The 19,630-nt window shown below is 46.6% G+C and overlaps 1 protein-coding gene across 1 annotated transcript; it reads right to left on the reverse strand.

Annotated features, from left to right (window-relative positions):
* Positions 1-32: 32 nt before the first annotated feature.
* On the reverse strand, positions 33-16,342 carry MRPS18A (mitochondrial ribosomal protein S18A). Its single transcript, XM_069488168.1, has 6 exons — positions 16,231-16,342; positions 8,954-8,985; positions 6,419-6,526; positions 3,815-3,938; positions 3,535-3,604; positions 33-495 (listed from the first exon to the last, which is right to left on the reverse strand). Exons 1-6 carry the CDS (start codon positions 16,340-16,342, stop codon positions 351-353), a joined length of 591 nt encoding a protein of 196 aa, XP_069344269.1. The 3' UTR covers positions 33-350.
* Between the last annotated feature and the right edge of the window lie 3,288 nt (positions 16,343-19,630).

Below are 19,630 nucleotides of genomic sequence, written 5' to 3' on the forward strand. Positions count from 1 at the left end.
ACTTCCCAAGCAGTGAGCACACACCCAGTAGGTAAACCCATAAGCCTAGTTTATGACACTCCTTTGGGCAAAACTCCTGTCCCCCAGCACTGAGCTCAGCCCAAGCCCCATAGCAGCTGCTACGGTACCTAACTGCCCTTGCCTGCCCTAGATCCCAGCACTGTTCCTGGGCAGGACAATGGTGCTGAAGTTAGTCCCGCTGTCCCTTGTCCATTCACGTTGAAGGTGCCAGGCCATCCTGGTGGGATGAGGCAGGAGTGCAGTGTGGCTTGGGGCTCATGAGTGGGCCTCCTACTCCACAGTGGAGGTGCAGGAGCTCCAGCCAGGTTTTCTAGAAGCCCTGCTCTCCGTCAATGATAATACTTCAAAGGCTTTGATGAGTAGCAGACGTTGTCCTTTAGGAGAGGTGACCCCACGGGCATGCCCACCTTGTTCCAGCGGTGGCCTTTATTGTAGATGGGCTTGACAGAACGGGAAGACCAGCGAGTCAGGTACCTATGGAGGGAAGACAAGGAGGTGAGGATTGAGGTCCCATGCTGGAACTGGGAGAATAGGACACTGCCTCCTTGGGCCAAGCAAACCCTTTCACCAGTTTTCGTTTCTTGAAGGGCAAAGATTTTCCTGGGAGTAGCAGCTAAGTGTCCTGTAAACAGATGGGCTGGGCTCTTGCTGCTGCAAGTGTGTGGCCAGGGTCAGGCAGCCCAGGGCCATGAGCTCCCTTGATCTTTATGAGTTGTCAGTGTGTGTGTGTTTGCTGGGGAGAAGGCGGAGAAAGATGCTGCTTGGGGAGCAGATCGTTCCTCTCTTGGCCTCAGCCACGGGGAGAGGAGAGGTGATATAAGGGCTTGGAGGAACCTTTCACTCTTCCCCACTTGACTCACTCAGCCACCCCAGCCTTCAGGGAAGCCCCCAGGGCATCATATCTGGTGTAGGACCCCTGCCCCTCACCCAACCCGTGACGGGAGTCCAGCGGTGAAGGCCCATGGGTACAGCCCTGGCCCAGGAAGGTTCCTGTAAGTAGGACGGGGGTGGGGAAAAATGGCTGCCACCCATGTCCTTTGGCCTCCTTTGGGGATGGCCAGGGCCCTGATAGTTCCCAGAAAAGTGGCTCATGCCGGCTGGGACCGGGGTTTACTCTGTCCAGAATGAAACTTGGATTCCATCCAGAAAGGCCCATCCTTCACCCTGAAAGCTCAGCCATGAAAAAGGCCAGGAATCCTCCTCTGCCTCCACTCTAGGTTGGGGCTCAATCCAGCTGCCCCGAGAGACCCTCAAACAAGCTTTTAATAAAAAAAAAAAAAAAAAATTAGTAACCTTGGGCAAAAACTTTTAGATTAAAAAAAGTGAAAAAATGATTGCTGATTTACACATTTCAACTGAGCTCCACTGGACCTTGGTCTTCTGCTGTCAGCCCCGTGCAGAGGGGAGGCTGTGGGAGGTGCTGGCCTGCACTCCAAGTGTGCACAGGGCAGGGAGGGGAGAGGGCCTTCCCCCAGTATCCGGCCAGAGAGATGACGGTGGAGGGGCTGGCCCTTGAGGACTGCTTTTTCTGTGGTCGATGGTACTGGGACGATGGAAGAGTAAGGTAAAGGGAGGGAACACCAAAGGCCCCTTTGCTGGACTCTCCCAGTCTTTGGGGTGGGGTGGGATGAAGAGATGGGATATGGGAGCACGCTCAGTGGGATTCAAGGACTCCAGAGGATCCCACGGCTGACCAGGTTCTCCAGATCTACTGCCCTAAAGCTGTTCTTTCCCCCATGTGTTGGAGAGATCTGAGGGAAGTTGGGCTTTAGCTAGCCTTGGGCCTAATGCCTGTGCCACATGGCACAACCAGCTGGCAGTGGGTGGGCTGGGTGGCCTCCAGTCAGCTCTCTGGGAACACCCCAGCTCTCAGAAGAACCAAAGCTCTTTCCTAAACCAGCCCCTACCTACCTCTCCTGAATGATGTGTTGGGAGGGAGCTATGTAACAGAAGAACAAAGCATGGCCCCTGCAGAGCCTGGGCCAAGGCATGGCAGCTCAAGAACCCCTAGATGGAATCGCAGAGTCCCTTGCAAGGGAATCAATTGCCTTCGCAGGCTGAACTCCCTCCTCCTCCCCAGGGTGACCTTTTGCAACCCAAAAGCCCCCACACATCATCAATCCTGTGACACCTTAAAGCACAACGGATGTATGGGAGGGAGCCTGGCCCAGCTTCAAAGGCCTGAGGGCAAGATGGATTGTGTCCTCAGGCCTGCTGCTGTTTCTTAAAAAGCCATAGGCGGGTGGGCTCAACCCTCAAATGGTCCAAAGCACAGTTGGGAGACACAGGAAGAGATTAACATGTCCTGCTCCCCCAGGGCTGCTGGCAGGTGGCCCAGCTAGCAATGTGGGAGGTGCAGGTAGAGATGGGCACAGGGCCAGGGTGCTGGCAGTGTGCTGGTGAAAGTCCAGCTCTGACCCAGCCTCCAGGGATGGCGGAGGCAAAGTACTAGGAAGCAACCCTACACTCCCACATCCTGTACCCTAAGATCAGCAATCCAGTCTCATACTCTCCATGCCTGGGTTCTGTTGGGGATCAGCCTAGGAGGTTTGCTGGGGCCTGAGGTGTCTTGTTTTGCTTCAGTCATCTTTGGTACTCTACAGAGAGCAGTTCTATCTTCTCACTCCAGTCTGAGAACCACCAGTGGCAGCTAGACAGGAGCAAGGTAGGAGAGAACAAGAAGAACCCCCCAGATCAATCTTACAGAACTGGCTCTATTCTCAATAAGGAGATAATATAAACTGAAGAGTATATGAGTGTGGTTATGTCAGAGATGGGGAAGGAAGAGGAACTTGTAATAGGATAGTTGCTTGAGTGTTAGATGAGAATCTGCTCCTACTTTAGAGGGGTCACCTTGCTTAGGCTGGAGGGCAGACTGATTGATTCCAGCGTCTGGGGGCCTTCCTCTCTTCTATAAAACCTCAGGACCTCCCAGGCTCCTACGAGCAGCTGTGTTCGTTGTTAACTGTCCAACTCCAGGGAGCACTGTTTGTGATCTAGGCCACAAGGATTCTGCCCTGAAGTTGTGCAGTGCACGATTTGTATAGCTGTATACAGTGGCCCTACCCTAGACGGCCCTCCCATTTCTAAGACCTCATTCTGCCCTCTAATAACCCCAGTGCTGGAGAAAGCTAGAAATACTGAAAGTTTGCAGAAGTGCTCTGACATCCCCATGGCAACCCAGTGTGATGTCATAAACAGGGGATTAGCACATTCTAATGCCCAACCAGCAGGCCTTGTTATCCTCCTTGCCCCAGTGCTAAGGGCCCTAAAGGGGAGGGAAGAGGAAGGAGACTGAGGCTGGCAAGGGAGGCAACAGAAGTAGCACAGACTGCAGCAGAGGTGGGACTGACGGGGGTGGGATGCTTGAGCTGGAAGGGGGTGGACCGGACAGCCAAGGCGCACCCTAGCTTTCCTGAGCTGTGGGATGAGCTGAAGCAAACGGTTTCCCCCGAGGAATGAGAGCCGAGGGCCCACAGAACACTTAGGTTACTGACACCCAGGTTTGCTTACCGGTTGAGTTGGGGTTTGCTCTTTGGAACAAATCCTTCAGGAAGCCGAGGCCTGTGATTTGGGAGCAGACCTGAGTGGAGGGAAAGGAGATGGTCTCTTCAGCTCCCTCTGCAACTTTGAGGGGGCCAGAGGGAAAGCCAAAAAGGGGGGGGGTCAGTATTGGGGGTGAGTATAATTAACACTCTGGATATCCACTTCTCTTCTAGGAGGAGCTGGAACATGGGGTAGCTGGGTGGGGAGAGATGGCTTGTCACCCTCTTAGTCCTGAGGGGCTCTCTACCTGCTCGGTGGGCCATCTTCACACACTCCTCAATCTTGCGGTGTTCCTCCTGGCACAGGCCTGTGATCTTTCGGGGCAGCATGCCTCCGTGAGGCCGGATGAACTGACTGAGCAGCAAAACATCCTAGTGGAAACCGAAAACAGGAGATGAGGGCCAGCTGGGCTTGCTTTTGATGCTGGGGAACCAGGGCCGCGTGGTCTAGAGGGAGGCTATAGACCCAGCACTCCAAGAGGTTGGTGTTTCTAGAGACACCAACCTAAGACACCTAAGACCAAACCCTCCACACAAAGCTTTGTACACTACTCTGCTACCTTCACCCTAACAAAGGTTATCCCAACTTAGTAAGATTTTCTGTACCCCATTACCAACCCAAGAGCTCTCAGCAACTCCATGAGATAGACTAGGTTAGACAATATAAACTCTTAAAGAAATGTTAACAATCTTTTATGCCCCTGAAGTATCTTTCTTGGTTGACAAAAGGTCTGTTAGGTTATTCTCCTCAGGTGGGGTAGGAGACATGCTACGTATTTCCACACAAGCAGGAAAACCTGTACCATTTTAGCCCCCAAAGCCTACATGTCACAGGCCGGAGTATATGCAAACAGCCCCTTCACCTTTTGCCATTCCCTCTGAAGTGCTAGGCAGACGTAAAAGCTGAGAGGAAGGGACCAAGATTGGGACCAAGTTTAATCTCACATATTCTAAGCCACCCGTGACCAGATGTGAAAGGATTCTTGTGCTTCCTTCGGACCAGCGTGTGCCCACCAGGCTGCTTGGGACAGGTCAAAGAAACAAGGATAAACAAAGCCAGAATCAAACAAGGGACTACCTCGCCCAACTCCAACTCCAACTCTCGTGGAATGGCTGAAGGGGTTAATTAAAACTCACCGTCCCCTCCCCTCAGGGCCCTGGCATGCCAGTCTTAGCAGTCATGCTCCACAAACCAACTTGCTTCCCTGGCAGGCGCCTCGCTGTATAACCGCAGATTTGTTTGAATCACTGGACAGTTCCTGGGGGACCCAGGCCTCCAATTCCCACCCTATACTCTTCAGAATCTGCTGAAAAGTACTTGGATTGGATTAATCTGGGGCTAATAAAGTAGGCTCAAGGGCCCAGCCCCCCACTGCAGGCTGCCAAACAAGCTGACAGCTTTGTGCAGCTCAGGCTAACGGTGCTCTGAGCGGAAAGGGGTAAAAGGAAAAACAACTTTAGCCTCTACCTCGGAGGGGATTAAATTTCTTGTGCTGGATAAACAAGAGCCAAGTGCATTTCCTGGAAAAGGCTGGTAGGAAAAGTGCCCCACAGCGGCTGAGCAGGTATGGGGTTCGCTTTCCTGGGAGCCGCTGAGATTCCAAGTATGCCCACAACCCCACTAACTTCCACATGCGGAAAGCTCTGAACACTGCCCCATGCCTGCGTGCTTGCTTTGTTACTCCAGGCAGCCATCAGCGGAAGGCTGGGCATAGCGAAAGAGCTCCCCCCAGGTGGCCTGAAGCCAAGGCTTCCAGCCCAGGAGATTAGTTGGGTCATTCTGTTCAGATCCCTTGGGCATGTGGCCTTTCCTGCTCTTGTCACCTGACCAGGATCTCTGCCCTTAGTCATCCCATTCCACATAGGGGCATAGGAACAACCTGCAGGTCAAACTGGCCCAGAGCCTGAATCACCTGAAACCCAAAAATAGGGTGCTAATGTCACTAGGGAGAGCTCTGAAGAACAAGTATGGATTTCTCCAGGGCTGTGTCCTTACCCGCCAGCCCTCCCCGTCTCTAGAGAGCATGTACAGAGCAGTAGTTAGGACCATGGGCTCTGCCCCCGCTTTGTACCCTTGGAGTTTGTATCCCAGCTCTGATACTTACCAACTGGGTGATTTGAGGCAAGTTCACTAACTTCTTCATGACTTAAATTTCCTCATTTGTAAAATGAGGATGAAAAAAGTACCTACTTCAGAGGGTTATTGTGAAAACTAAGTGAATTAAAACATGTAAGCACTCATAACAGGGCCTGACACAAAGTATGCACTCTATACATTATGCATTGTTATTTTTCACTATCTTCTTCTTTCCCTGGAAGCAACTGCACTAGAAGAGCTAAAGCAATCAGGTATCTTTATAGCTCCCATATGGAAAGAGTGATGTGTTCCCAGATCACAGTGAGAACCAAGAGCCTGTTCAAATTCACCTGCATTATAAAAGGAGGAAAGCCAAACCCAGATCGTGACTCCATCCCAAGAGTATAACCCCTGCAAGCTGGGTTAGGGGCCCTGGTGGCCTGAAGCACAACCGGACCATGAACTCAACTGGTGGCTCTTAACCCTGGCTACACATGAGAGTCACAGGAGAGCTTTAAAAAAAATGCTCAGGCCCCACCCTCAGAGATTGATTCCGCTGGTCTGGGTTGGAGCCTGGGCATCATTATTTTTTAAATAGAATTTTTTTATTAGAATAACCTGGGGAGCAGCCAGGGTTGAGAGCCACTGGACAAAATGCTGCTGGAGTCTCTGGTGACTCCAGGAGATGCAGCAGGGCTGCAGGGGGAGCTCCAGTTAACTAGGGAATCCGATCTCTGTGACACGCAGACCCGAGTGTCTCTGCACGAAGACTCACCACATAGTTGTACTTGTGCTTCAGGTTCCAGCGGCAGATGGGGCACTGGCCAGACGGGTTAGGAGGATTTGGACTCTCCTTGGGAGTCCCTGTGATGCGGCCTTCAATCTAGGAGGCAGAGAAAGCAAGCCAGTGTGAGGGACAGGGCCAGTGTGGAGCCACTATCTTTGAGCAAACCCCAAAATGATGGCCATGCTGGTGAAAGTTTATCTTGGGGACTCTTGTGGGAGTAGCTAACAGGTCTCTCTGTCTGAACTGTGGTGTTTGTTCTGCAGTTGCTGTATACTGAGCCTTGGGGTGGCCACAGGGATGTGGTCGGGTAACCTTCAGGGGTAATAGAAACCATATGAACTTAATACTGGTGACAAGAGGAAGGGAGGGGTTTGCTGTATCAACTGAATGCTACCTTTCCCTCCTCAAAACAAAACAAACAAAACAAAAACACCAGAAGAACACTGTGCTTTCTTTTTCCCCTCTTTGGGAAAAGTAATACATGCACATGGTAAAAAGTTCCAAATGGCACAGGGCTATAAAGTCCAAAGGAAGTCTCCCTCCCAGCCCACACGTCCTCCTCGGAGGGGAGTGCAGTTTCTAGCTTTATCTTATAGAGCTAAGTCTATGCCAGTGGGTGATTTTGCTCCCCAGGGGACACCTGGCAATGTCTGGAGACATTTTTGATTGTCACAACAGGGGGAAGGGCTACTGGCATCTAGCAGGGATGCTCTACCATCCTACATTGCACAGGGCAGCCCTCACAACAAAGAATTATCCAGACCAAAATGGCAATAATGCCAAGGCAGAGAAACCCTGGGCTGTGCTATACAAGCAGATATCTGTATGCACTCCTTTTCTTCGTCAAAAAAACAAAAAACAAAAAAACAAACTAACACAGATGAAAGGATACATTCCCCTGTCCTGCTCCCTGCTTTTATCACTGGGATATCACCTTTCAAACCCTGCTTAGGCCACATGTGAAATGACCTCCTTATTGCTGCCATATTCTGTGACACAGCCTTGGAATTACTAGGCATAACAAACCAACGATCTGGGAATTAGCTCCAATTGCAAGGGGGGAGTTTAGAAAGCTTTGCGGACTGAGGCCGTGGATTACGAGAATGAGGCTGGGACAGGTCTGGGAGGCTTTGGGAATGTAGCAACACTGACTGCTGGGGCAGGACTGGCAAAGGGGAAAGGAGGCTGGAAGTACTGCTTGGCTGTGCGGGGCACTGCTACCCACCTTTCTGCCACAGCAACCACAGCTACACCAGAAAAGGACATGTGGGAGTGAGAGAAAATCTGCAGGTACATAGTAGACCTTGGGCTGGGGGAGGTGGTAAGTACGGTGGGCTGGAGGGGAGAGAGCTGACATTTATGGATTCCCCATTATGTGCCTGGCTCTGTGCTAAGAATGGTTCACATATTTCATTTAACCCCCACAACCTAGTGAGGTGGGTGACGGATCTTATTTCATAGAGGAGAGAGTAATACCCAAGTCAGCCATGGCAGCGTGGATGGGCTCTCACAGGCCACAATGTCTCGTGTGCAGTCTACAAATAGCAGATTCATGCCCCACACGAAAAATGCTCTTTACACTCAAAAGTCAGATGTATTCCTCTCCTCCAGCATAGGGTTTATATGGTGAATGTTGTTTTGGCTTTGAATTAGGGAACTTAAAAAGTTGCCCCAAGGGGATGGGGAGGGTCCCTTAAAAAGACAGAACTGTTTTGTGTCTATGCAGTGGAAAGGCTGAGGGAGTCCTCTAGGGGAAGACCCAAAAGACTCATCCTGGGGATAAGACTGCCTTGCAGAGGACTGAGCTTGGCTGGCTGCCTAAAGGGTTAAATCCCTGGTTAACATGGAAGTTACAGAGGGTTCTGGGAATTTTTCAGAGTGGCTGAGGATTTCTTGGAGGCATGGAAGGCCACGTGAAAACAACGTTGTCTTTTAAGGATTATAGGATAATCTAGGTCCCATGACTCCCCAAGGAAGGGAGGTGAGATGGGTCCAACGAGGGAAACAGGGGAGTGGGTGGATGAAGCTTTCTTACCAACAGACAAGCTAGGGCACCAGCTAGTGAGGCCAGGGCCCAGACAATGTCACCTTTTAAATGCATCATTTAAGGAGGAGCTTAGTCATTCCAGGCAGAAAAGAAAGGAACTGAGGTCCAGGCTCCTGGCCCTGGGTCAACTAACTCTGGCTCCCTAAGCCTGTAAAAGTGCCTTAGTTTCCCCTTTGGGAAACTGATTTGTCATTTGCCAGAGAACATATCAGCAAAGGCCTCTGAGACCTTCTCATACAAAAGGTCACTTTAATCAAGTAACAGATACCCCAGCCCAAGCATAGCGACTGCTCCTGATTAGCCACACTACAGCACACAACTTGAAACACCGTAGACTGTGTGGGATTTATGGTCACAGAGGGAGCAATCCTGGAGCCAGGAGAGTCCACTTTGGGCCTCCCTCCCTTCCCAGGAGGAGTGGCCAGGCAGCACCAAGTGTTAAAGAGGTTATAAGTGGCCAACTCGATGATACTTACTATAGTTGTCTTCCCTTCTTGGATCTCCACCACTATAGAGATAAAGGGGAAAAATGAGGTCAGCCATTTAATAAGGAACAGAGAGTTTCAAATAACTGCTCAAATTCTACACATGCAGAAAAAAAGGAGCCTTCAGTCTGCACTCTCCCACGATCCCCACCTGGAACAGAAAGTGTGTAGGGTTCACCCTCAAGTGCCAAGGCCCTATGCCCCTGGGCCTGGGTGGGGGCAAGCCCAGGATGCTCAGAGTCTCATCTCTCTGGGGTTAAGGATTTCCACACTGTTTTTGCCTTTCTAAGCCAAGATTCATCTTGGTTCTACCCAAGGGGATCAGCAAGATCCTGTCCTACTGTGGCCAGCAATAAGAGATGGTAGGGCAGTGGCATTTAAAAGACCTTCAAAAGCACCCTCGTGTGTGTCCTATCACAAAGAGAACAGAAAAAATGGTTTTTGCTTTTGAAGAGTTTGTGGTAAGCTACAGCACTGTTCCAGTGGCCCCATCGTGGATAAGCAGTAAGACAAGGCCACCCCTAAAACATGTCTGTATGAAGCATTTGGAACAATAGCAGATTTTATAATTTCATGTACTAATAAAATAGCCTGGGCCAGGTGTGGTGGCTCATGCCTGTAATCCCAGCACTTTGGGAGGCTGAGGCGGGAGGACAGCCTGAGATGAGGAGTTGGAAACCAGCCTAGGCAACACAGCAAGACCCCGTCTCTACAAAAAACAGAAAAATTAGCCGGGTCCCAGCTACTTAGTCCCAGCTACTTGGGAGGCTGAGGCAGGAGGATTGCTTATGCTCGGAAGTTTGAGGTTGCTGTGAGCTATGATGATGCCACTGCACTCTAGCCTTGGCAAAAGAGTGAGAACCTGTCTCAGAAAAAAAAGTCCATATATTACTGCAAGAAAAATAATCTGTATGAAGATAGCTGTGTGAGTTAAATCCTGTCCTCCTCTCCTCTCCCTGCAAGGGTGTTTTATTTTCTACACTGGAGGGGGGTGATGGGATAAGGCGGGAATAAGAAGCCTGCAGATACCGGGTCTAGGCAGAATTTCAAGGAGAGTACTCCTATTCCAAACTGAGAGGGACTGACTCCCTCTGCTCCTTGCCTATTTGGGTCTGAGGCAGTCAGAAAAGAACCTGAGGGCCAATGAGTCCCACACAGAGGCCATATACATTTCCTATATTACTTAATCAGGATGCAGAATGACAACTCCAACAATCCAAGGAAAAACCAAGCTAACAGCCCACATTTGGCAAATACAATCAAATAGTTCTTGGAAATTCTCCCTTGTTCTCCCAGTTTATTTAGAAGCCACAGCTGTCAGCATAGGAACTGGCACATGGCAAATGCTCAATAAAGGCCATTATTTTTAGGAGCAAAATACTTCTCACAGTCAGTCCCCTTCTGACTGATAATTACTGTAACAGAAAACTTGGGTCCATATAGCTAGGCTGCAAACTGTCTCCCAAAATACTAAAAACATAAGCAGCTTGGCTACTACAATTTAGTTTTACTCAGCTCTGGCCGGCCAAAGCAAGAAGTAGTACAGACCAGAAAGAGCCTAAGGTTCTTAACTTTGAGAACCCAGTGAAAGCCACAGACCTCTCCTTAGGAACGTCTCCATAGCATACACACTATCTATCAGACATGGGTTTCAGAAGGCTCACAGTCCCCTGAAACTATATACCTAAACAGTAATACTGGTTATTGCTTAGTGGTGGCAGTAGGTGTTTTTAGTTTCTTCTTTTTGCCTATCTATATTTTCTAAAATAAACAAGTGCTTTTGCAATAAAAAGTAAACAATAAAGAGAAGGGAATGTCTAAGGAAAAACGGCAATTCTAACCCAACCAGAGAGGCCCATGCAGCTGTGACCGACACCTAATTGGATACAGACTGCCTGGAATTGTTCCTCGTTTGTTTTCTGCGCAGGCCATTCATAAAGACTCTTTACTCCAAAACAACCAACCTGAGAACCCCTCAAAGTCAATTTCAGACATACAAAGGAATAACAATGGCTAGAAAAGCCCTGAGGCTTTCTCCACAGAACACTGTCGTCACCAATCAATTCACAGACAAACTAGGTTTCTCCATGTAAAAGAAAATGCGTCACCCCACATACGGATCTACTTGTACAGAACAGAGATCAACCCAAGAACAGGAGTGAGTGAGACTCAACCCGGTCCTCAGCCTGGAAGCCAGCACAGCTACAGAGGGAAGGTCACTGCAAGGTGTCAATCTGCAGACACAACCTACAAATGGAGGGTAGAAGGAGGTGGGGGGAGGTAGAGGAGGGCATATACCCAGCTCAGTGGGGGTTCCAGGCACCCCAGAAACTTTGCAAATTTGCAAAAACCAAGTTGGGAGATGGCCTGAGGGCAACCAAATGTGAACAACAGGTGTGTGTGTGGGGGGGGGGGGGGTTTAGTTTCTGAGAACTCCCATAGGAAACAAAAGGAGAGACATTCTGGTACCACTAGAGTCAGCAGTCAGAGTGATGCCCTGAAACACAAACTGGATAAACATGTGGCTCCCTTCTTCGGTGGAGGCACTTAGGTCCTAACCATGAGGTAAACAAGTCTAACAAAACACATCACTCCCGGCAAAGAACCAAACCCTGAAGTCATCCCACTGGCCCCTGGAAAAGAGATCAAAGCCCATGACAAGCTCCACTGTTCGCAAGCTCTCTGCACAGCAACCCTTGAACCAGTGAATCATCTTACTAGAAGCCAGTGGGTAAAACAATAGGCAGATGCTTATCTAAGACACAATTTGTCAAACCAGAAGGAATGACCTGACAACTCGCAAGAGACTGAGACTGATCAGGGTGGTGTCTTAGTGCAGGGGCAGAAGGCCTGGCTGGAGCCAGGAGAGGCCCTTAGTAGATTTTAAGCCTTTGGAAAGAGGAGATAGGAATCAGAATAGTATTGATTTTCAGTATGCATACAAAAACATGTCAAAACCAAACAAAACCTGAGATCTATTTTGTCCCTGGCCAACTCTCCAAAGAGAAGTGGGGCCGGGCTAACAAAAGCTGGACTAATCAGAAGCTAAGCTACTCATAAAAAAAAAAAAAAAAAAAGACTAAGATAAGGGGACTAACAGAAAACTTGTTTTAGAAAAAGATGGACTCACCCTTGTGCTCTGAGACATGGCAGAATCGAGCAAACTAGGGAAAGAGATGAAACAGTTTTCTAAACAAGAACTAAAGGGCCAAAATCTTTCAAGATCAGCACTTCTCCTACATATGAAGTAATCTGTCCCAAATGAGGCAACACATTTGCTGAACACCCATGGACTGCACAGCCTTGCTCTATTTACTGTGGAGAGTAACAGTAGAATAGGGAGGCACAGTCTTTGCCCTAGGGGAGGAAAGAGAACCAAACCAAGCATGGGAACTCCACTATAATAAAGTCCATGCCTCATAAAGAGGTCCTTTGAGTACTTCAGTAAATACTCATCTAGGATGGAGTCCAAGATAACTGAATTGTAATAGTTTGGAGCAAACAGCATTGTGGTGAGACTGCAGTAAACGCAAAAGACTTTAATGGCCACATAAACACAGACATGCCGCCATATAAAGAACTGACTGCTTAGTAAAGGAGGAAGTTCGGAAAGATGAATGATGAGGAATGCAGGGCACTGCTGCAAGAAGTGCCCAGAGACCAAGGTCCCTCTTGGAAAGGATCTGTGGAAACGAAGTCCCAAGCAGAGTAGGAAGGAATGGAATAAGCGATAGCTAGAAGGTGGCCCTAACGGTCTCATCTAGGGTCAGAGAGAGGAGTGCCATGTTTGGGATGTGTGCCTGCACTTCTGGCCATTGACTACTTTTCTCAACACCTTCTCTGCCTCAAGCACCACTTCCTCCAGTTCATCTTTAATTCTACCATTAAAGTTTTCTAGTTTCGGCCAGGCGCAGTGGCTCACACCTGTAATCCTAGCACTCTGGGAGGCCGAGGCAGGTGGATCGTTTGAGCTCAGGAATTTGAGACCAGCCTGAGCAAAAGTGAGACCCTGTCTCCACTAAAAAAATAGAAAGAAATTAGATGGACAACTAAAAATACATAGAAAAAATTAGCCGAGCATGGTGGCGCATGGCTGTAGTCCCAGCTACTCGGGAGGCTGAGGCAGAAGGACTACTTGAGCCCAGGAGTTTGAGGTTGCTGTGAGCTAGGCTGATGCCACGGTACTCTAGCCTGGGCAACACAGTGAGACTCTGTCTCAAAAAAAAAAAAAAAAAAAAAAAAGTTTTCTGGTTTCCTCATTGCCTTCCCTCTTCTTTTCCCTTGGACCCCTGTGGGAATGTCTCTCTGCTCCATGCTTCAGAATAAGGAGTCTTCCTGCCACACAAAAATCTCTTTCCATTAGCAGGTTACTCTGGACTATGTTCCTTGAATTCTTGGAAATCCCCAACTCATTCACTCCTCTCTCAAAGCTTTTAGGCATAGGACTGCCCACTCTGCCAGGCACATCCTTGTGTGAGATGCTCGGTCCTCCAGAAAGCCCTCTTGGCTAACTTAAAGAGATGAAGCAAATTCCCTTTGGCCTTTACTCATTTCAATACACTCTGTTAAACTGACTGTTAATTGGTATAATCATATGTGTTTATTTTTTTCTAGTTTTAAATAAATTTCCTTCACAAGGGCTTTAAGAATGATAAGGCAGGAATGAGGTCCAACACAATCTTTGCTAAATCTGTCAGTGCCAACCATAAAGGCACTAAATGGTTTTTGGTAAGAGCTTTCAGGGACTGTCAGTGGTGGAAAGGGAAGAGTGCTAGTTCTACTTCCAACTCCAACACTTACTAGCTCTGTGATGTTAGGCATGCTACCGAAGACCTTAGGCCCAGATTTCCTTATTTATAAAAATGTGGACAGTTAATACCCACCTTCAAGGTATTGTTGAGAAGAATGAATAAATATATGCAGAAAACATACAGTACTTGCAGCAGGCGCTTAGAAATACCAATTTCCATTTTTGTCCCCCTTCAATCTTGCTTCTTCCATAATAATCTTTTGGTTTTGTGTGTCCCTCTTATCAAACTTTAGACCAGGCTTTCTTAACAGCAGCAGGACTGACATTTTGTGTCAGATATTTGTTTGTTGTGAGGAGCTGTCCTGTGCATTGTAAGATGTTTAGCAGCATCCCTGGCCTCTACCCATGGGATGCCAGTAGTACCACTTGTGACAACCAAAAATATCTCTAGACATTGCCAAATCCCAGTTGAAAATCACTGCTTTAGACTGAAAGTCTTCACAGACAGGAACACTGGTGCTCAGTCCTCATGAACTCTAAAATTATGTATTCTCTGATACTTTGAAAAGTAGGATGAATATTTTCAGCATGAGACCCAGCTTCCTGTCCACAAATTTAAATTCTATGTATACAATATTATTCGGATGTCAAATATACCAAATGGGACCAGTCACAATTAGATACATGTACAATACTTTACACCTTAAAAACAATGTACAGAATAGCAAAAGAAAGTTTTTTCACTTAAAAGCTTTGGAGATAGGTGAGTCTCAAGAAGAATATGGAATGTGGTAGTGGCTTCATGTAAGATTACATCAATTCAAGCTAACATTTAGCTTTTAGGTCTGACAGTGAGTAACAAGAAGAACTACCAACCTAAACATTTATGGAGAAGAGGACTTTGGAGACCCAATTCATTATACAGCCCATCATTTCACAAACTTTCCAACTGAAAATATTATTTAAGTCTAACCTCAAATATTCCTGTTGTTAACAGGAAACCAAACCAAACCAAAACCAAACAAAACTATTCTTGCCTTTTTTCTTGGAGCATAGCAAGAAACTGCTTCAACTTTGAATTTCATTAAAAAAAAAAAAATGCAAATTGAAGGTATTACTCTTTGATACTTGGTAAATACCCTCAAAAATGTTATGAACATATGCCTATTTTGCAGCATGGGAACAGATGAAACACCTTTTCCAAGTCCTTTCTATCATCAGCATGATCTCTTTCGTGTCTTTATTAATGGATTAGTCTATTTAATGTTAACCCGGCAGTAGCCAGACTTTTTTTTCCCTAACAAATGTTCCATCTTCCCTTCATAGTTAAACTCTTCAAATATACCTGCTATTTCTGTTTCTTCAGCTACCTCTTTCATTTCTCCAAACTGGTTTGCTTGTTTGCTACTCTATTGAAATTGCTGTTTGAAAGCTAAAAAGAGACCTCTTTAAGACAAATCCAATGGCCCTTCATTGGGCTCTTTTTTTGGACTTTTCTCTCCCTCTGACAATGATCACTCTTCCACTGGATACTTCTCAGCTTTAGAGAATATGCTGGCTGGCCAATACCATGCCAGAACCTTAAAAAAACCACATCACTTCTTTTGCACATCACTCATCCTTTCCTGTTTCCAGCAGTACACAAAGGAACGCTATGTTCTGAAAGACCTTTTCACTCTCCACCAGATTCCACTCTTTTATAAACCAGTTAAAGACACATCCCTTTTATGAAAACTTCCAACTGGGTTTGTTGTTTCCAGTAACAGAATTTCTCTGTACATTTGTCATGTAAATGCTAACTTGCATTTATTGGAGTGTATACATATCATCTCATTATAATCTAAGCTTTTCAGAAAAAGGGCTGCATTTTCTCTTTCTCCAGAATTCCTTCACAGCTTGAAGCACAGTACGTGGCCTTCAGTAACCTCTCAGTTGATGCTAGAACCAGGCTGCTTTTCCAGACTTAAGATTAATGAGAAGTAAAACTACCATCCAGCATTTGCCTCTGTCTCACCTAGTCAATGGCCTTTCCACCTTGGCCTCCCCCTCTCAGGGAGTCTAGCGGCATGGGCAGAAAAAGTTGCCATCAGATCACAGCATTTTCAGAAGAGAAACTGGAAAGAGAGGCTGTGGGGCCAGATGTCCTTCCTTCATGGCCCAGAGATTCTTTAATGAAGGAGACGGCGGTTCGGACAACATGGGAACGAGAATTAACATGCAAACCCTTACCGAAAACTTTTCTGAACCCTGGGACAGGTTTCTCTTCTGCTCCTGCTAAATAACCAGGCCTTTCTCTAGGTCCTTCCCCGCATCATGAGGACACTCACAAAGGACGGGAAATCAAGAAAACAGTACCAGGGTCTCGAAAGGGCTTTTAAGCAACCAGGGGGGTGCCAACCTCTGATGTTTCAAAATCGAGCAAAGGAGAAAGGGAGAGAGGGACGCACCGGGGCTCGCGGAAGCGATCTCCGCTGCTCTTCTCCTCCATTTCGGGAGGTGTCTGGGACCTGGGACTCACCTTCCCTGAACCCGCGAGCTGGAAGCCGAGCCCAGTTGGCTGTGGCTGGGCCCGCCAGGAGCCCTCGGAAAAGCCAACCACAGCCGGACGCCAGAGCCTTGAACGCCGCCATCTTGAAAACCAACCTTGACCTGTGTGCATTTCCGCTTCCGGAACGGCGCGCACGCAGCCGCAGTGGCGGGGCGGGAACTGTGTTTCGGCAGCGTTTTTCGCGCCGTTGCATTTACTTCCATTTCCCTCAGCGGTTGGCTTTGGGCTAAGTGGAGAGGCCTGTGTGTCAAGCCTACGTTTCGTTCCAAGGATCTAAGGGAGGTCTTCCAGCTCCTGTTTGCCAGTCCCTGCAGTGTCCAAGGTTACATTTGTTCCCTGGAAGGCTCCCTTGGCAAAATCACACGCACCACCCCTACCTATGTCTTTAAATCTTTTTTCTGAAAGTCAGCAGTGGATTTTCAGCTTCTGTGACTGGGGCTGTACAGGAGAGGTTGAAATGATTAGAGTTCTGGCTCTGGCGTATCAGGTATCAGGCAGGCCTGGGATAGAATTAATACTTCCTTCTTCCCCGACCCCCACTGCCACACTGATCTTTGATTTGCATATACTTGGATTCCTCTCCAGCCCCCCAGGTCACTAGATATTTACTCCCTCTGCTCTTTAGCTACCTGGCTAATTTCCACGTATTTCTTAGAGCCCACCTCAAACTTGATTTCCACACTGAAGTCTTCCTTGACCAACCTTACTGGTTTTCAGCACCAGATACCTCTCCATCTTAGTACTTGGCACAAAAGCAGTTTTACATTTCTTTGCGCAGTGCCTGACACACAATAAGAGTATGATATATACTTGTTGAACCCTATTTTATAGGACTGTTGTAAAGATTAGGTGGGATAAAACATAAGTACTCAATAAACATAAGCTAGTTACCAGGGCAATTAAGGAGATGGCTTTTCACAAGTTGGATGTACTTGCTTTATAAGGAATCATATAGTACCAAAAAGAAAATACAACTGCCCAGTTTTCCCTCTTTTAGATTTGCAGGACATATGGCATGTTCCCCAGGAACTACATCAGAAAGAGAAATCATTTACAGCTCAATTCTTCCACTTGGTGGAGGATATTCTTTCCCACCTTCCATAATAAACCTGTGGGGGATTTTCTAATTATCCTACTCTGATTCATAGATGAGAATATCAGGCTCATTAAATGGCACAGCATGTTCTCTAGTGAGGGGGAGGGAAGGAGCGCATCATTCAGTTGGGACTGCCACCCTGGTGGGCTAGGAGGATGCAGAGCAGCTGCAACATAGGGAGTTTGGGTGGCATCTCTATAGACAGGGAGAGCATGAGAAATGTGGCAATGGGGTACCTTCAAACACCACATTCATCAAAGACAGATCCAGTGAAAGGGAAACTTGAAAGAAAGGTCAATCAGGGTGGGAGAGACTGACACATGGATTAGGAGTGGAGCAGAGGATCTTAGTGGGGTGTAGGTCTAGGTGTCCTGGCCAGAATCCAGAAAGGTTTGACTCTCCCTATAACTTCCACTTTTCTTCAGTATAGATAACGTTGAGCTACATCCTGTGTTTGTACCACATCTCCTGTTTCTTTACCCATTTCCAACTTCTGGAAATCCAGTAGAGACCAAGGCAGTAATAGAGCCCCACACAGGGCTTGTTTTGGACATAGTGAGCTAAAGCATTTGAGTGTCAACCCTTTCCTCATTATCTTATCCTAACTTATCATAATCAAATTTTATTTTAAAAAGCAACTACTTGCATTTTCTTTTTTCTTTCTTTCTTTCTTTCTTTTTTTTTTTTTTTTTTGAGCCAGAGTCTTGCTTTGTTGCCTGGGCTAGAGTGCCGTGGCATCAGCCTAGCTCACAGCATCCTCAAGCTCCTGGGCTCAAGTAATCCTTCTGGCTCAGCCTCCCAAGTAGCTGGGACTACAGGCATGTGCCACCATGCCCGGCTAATTTTCTTCTATATATATTTTTTGTTGTCCAGATAATTTCTTTGTATTTTTAGTAGAGACGGGGTCTCGCTCTTGCTCAGGCTGGTCTCAAACTCCTGGGCTCAGGCAATCCTCCCACCTCGGCCTCCCAGGGTGCTAGGATTACAGGCGTGAGCCACCCGCACCCAGCCACCGTGCCTGGCCACAACTTGCATTTTCTACAACAGGTAATGTGATTATTGTAGAAAAGTGAAACAATAGATGAAGTAAAAAAAAAAATCATCCATAATCCAGAGATAAGCATTATTTACATTCAGCAAAATGAAATAACACTGTGCACATTCTTTGTTTTGTAATATCTTATTTTTCTGAATCCGTTTATTATTACTCTGTAATGAAAAACAATTCTGTGAGACCAAATTTTGCTCAGGAGACCAGCCTTGAAAAAACAAACAAACAAACAAAAAACATACCTCAAAATCATAGCTCACTGCAACCTCAAATCAAAGTATTACTTATATTTAAAAAGTACACAAATCATCGATGTACAGCTTGATGAATTTTCAAAAGGAAACACACTACTATAACAAGATTAGAATATAACCAGCACTCTAGAACACCTCCCTTGTGACCCTTTCTAGATACTACCCCCCAAGGATAATCATTATCCTGAATTTTAGCACCATAAATTACATTTTCCTGCATTTGAACTTTATTTAATACTCTACTGTGAATATACCACAATTTTAAAAATATTTTCTTCTGTTGATAGTATTTGGATACTTTCTATTGGGGACCATTACAAATAGTGCTGCAATGAACATTCATCTCTGTGACTCTGGATGAATACAAGAACAGACTTCTTTGGGGCATATATCTAAGCAGTAGAACTATTAGGTCTTAGGGCATGCATATGCTCAGCTTTAGTAGATACTGCCAAAGTTTTCCATAGTGATTGTACCAGTTTGCCCTGGTATCAGTTATGTTACGAGAGTTCCATTTGCTCTACATCCTTATCAATATTTGATTTTTTTTGTGCTTTTCATCTTGCCATTCTGGTTGGTATATGGTAGGGTCTCATTGTGTATTTATTTTACATTTCTCTGATGCCTATTTAAGATGAATAACTTTTCATATGTTTACAGGCCATTTAGATATCCTCTTTTGTAAAATGTTCAAGACTTTGGCCCATGTTATATTGGGTTGCTTGTCTTTTTCTTATTGATTTGTAGTTCTTTATATAATCTGGATACTTGTCCATTGTTGGATATTTGTATTCCAAATGTCATCTCCTTCTCTGTGAGTTGCCTTTTTGTTCTCCTGAAATATGTTTTTGTTGATGAGCAGTAGTTTAAAATTTTTAATATAGTGCAATTAATCAGTTTTGTCTTTTATGGTTGATGCTTTTTGTTTCCTATTAATTTTTTTTCCTCTTCAGAGTCATGAAGATGTTC

Source organism: Eulemur rufifrons, chromosome 15 (genome assembly GCF_041146395.1).
Source record: "Eulemur rufifrons isolate Redbay chromosome 15, OSU_ERuf_1, whole genome shotgun sequence".
Lineage (NCBI taxonomy): Eukaryota > Metazoa > Chordata > Mammalia > Primates > Lemuridae > Eulemur > Eulemur rufifrons.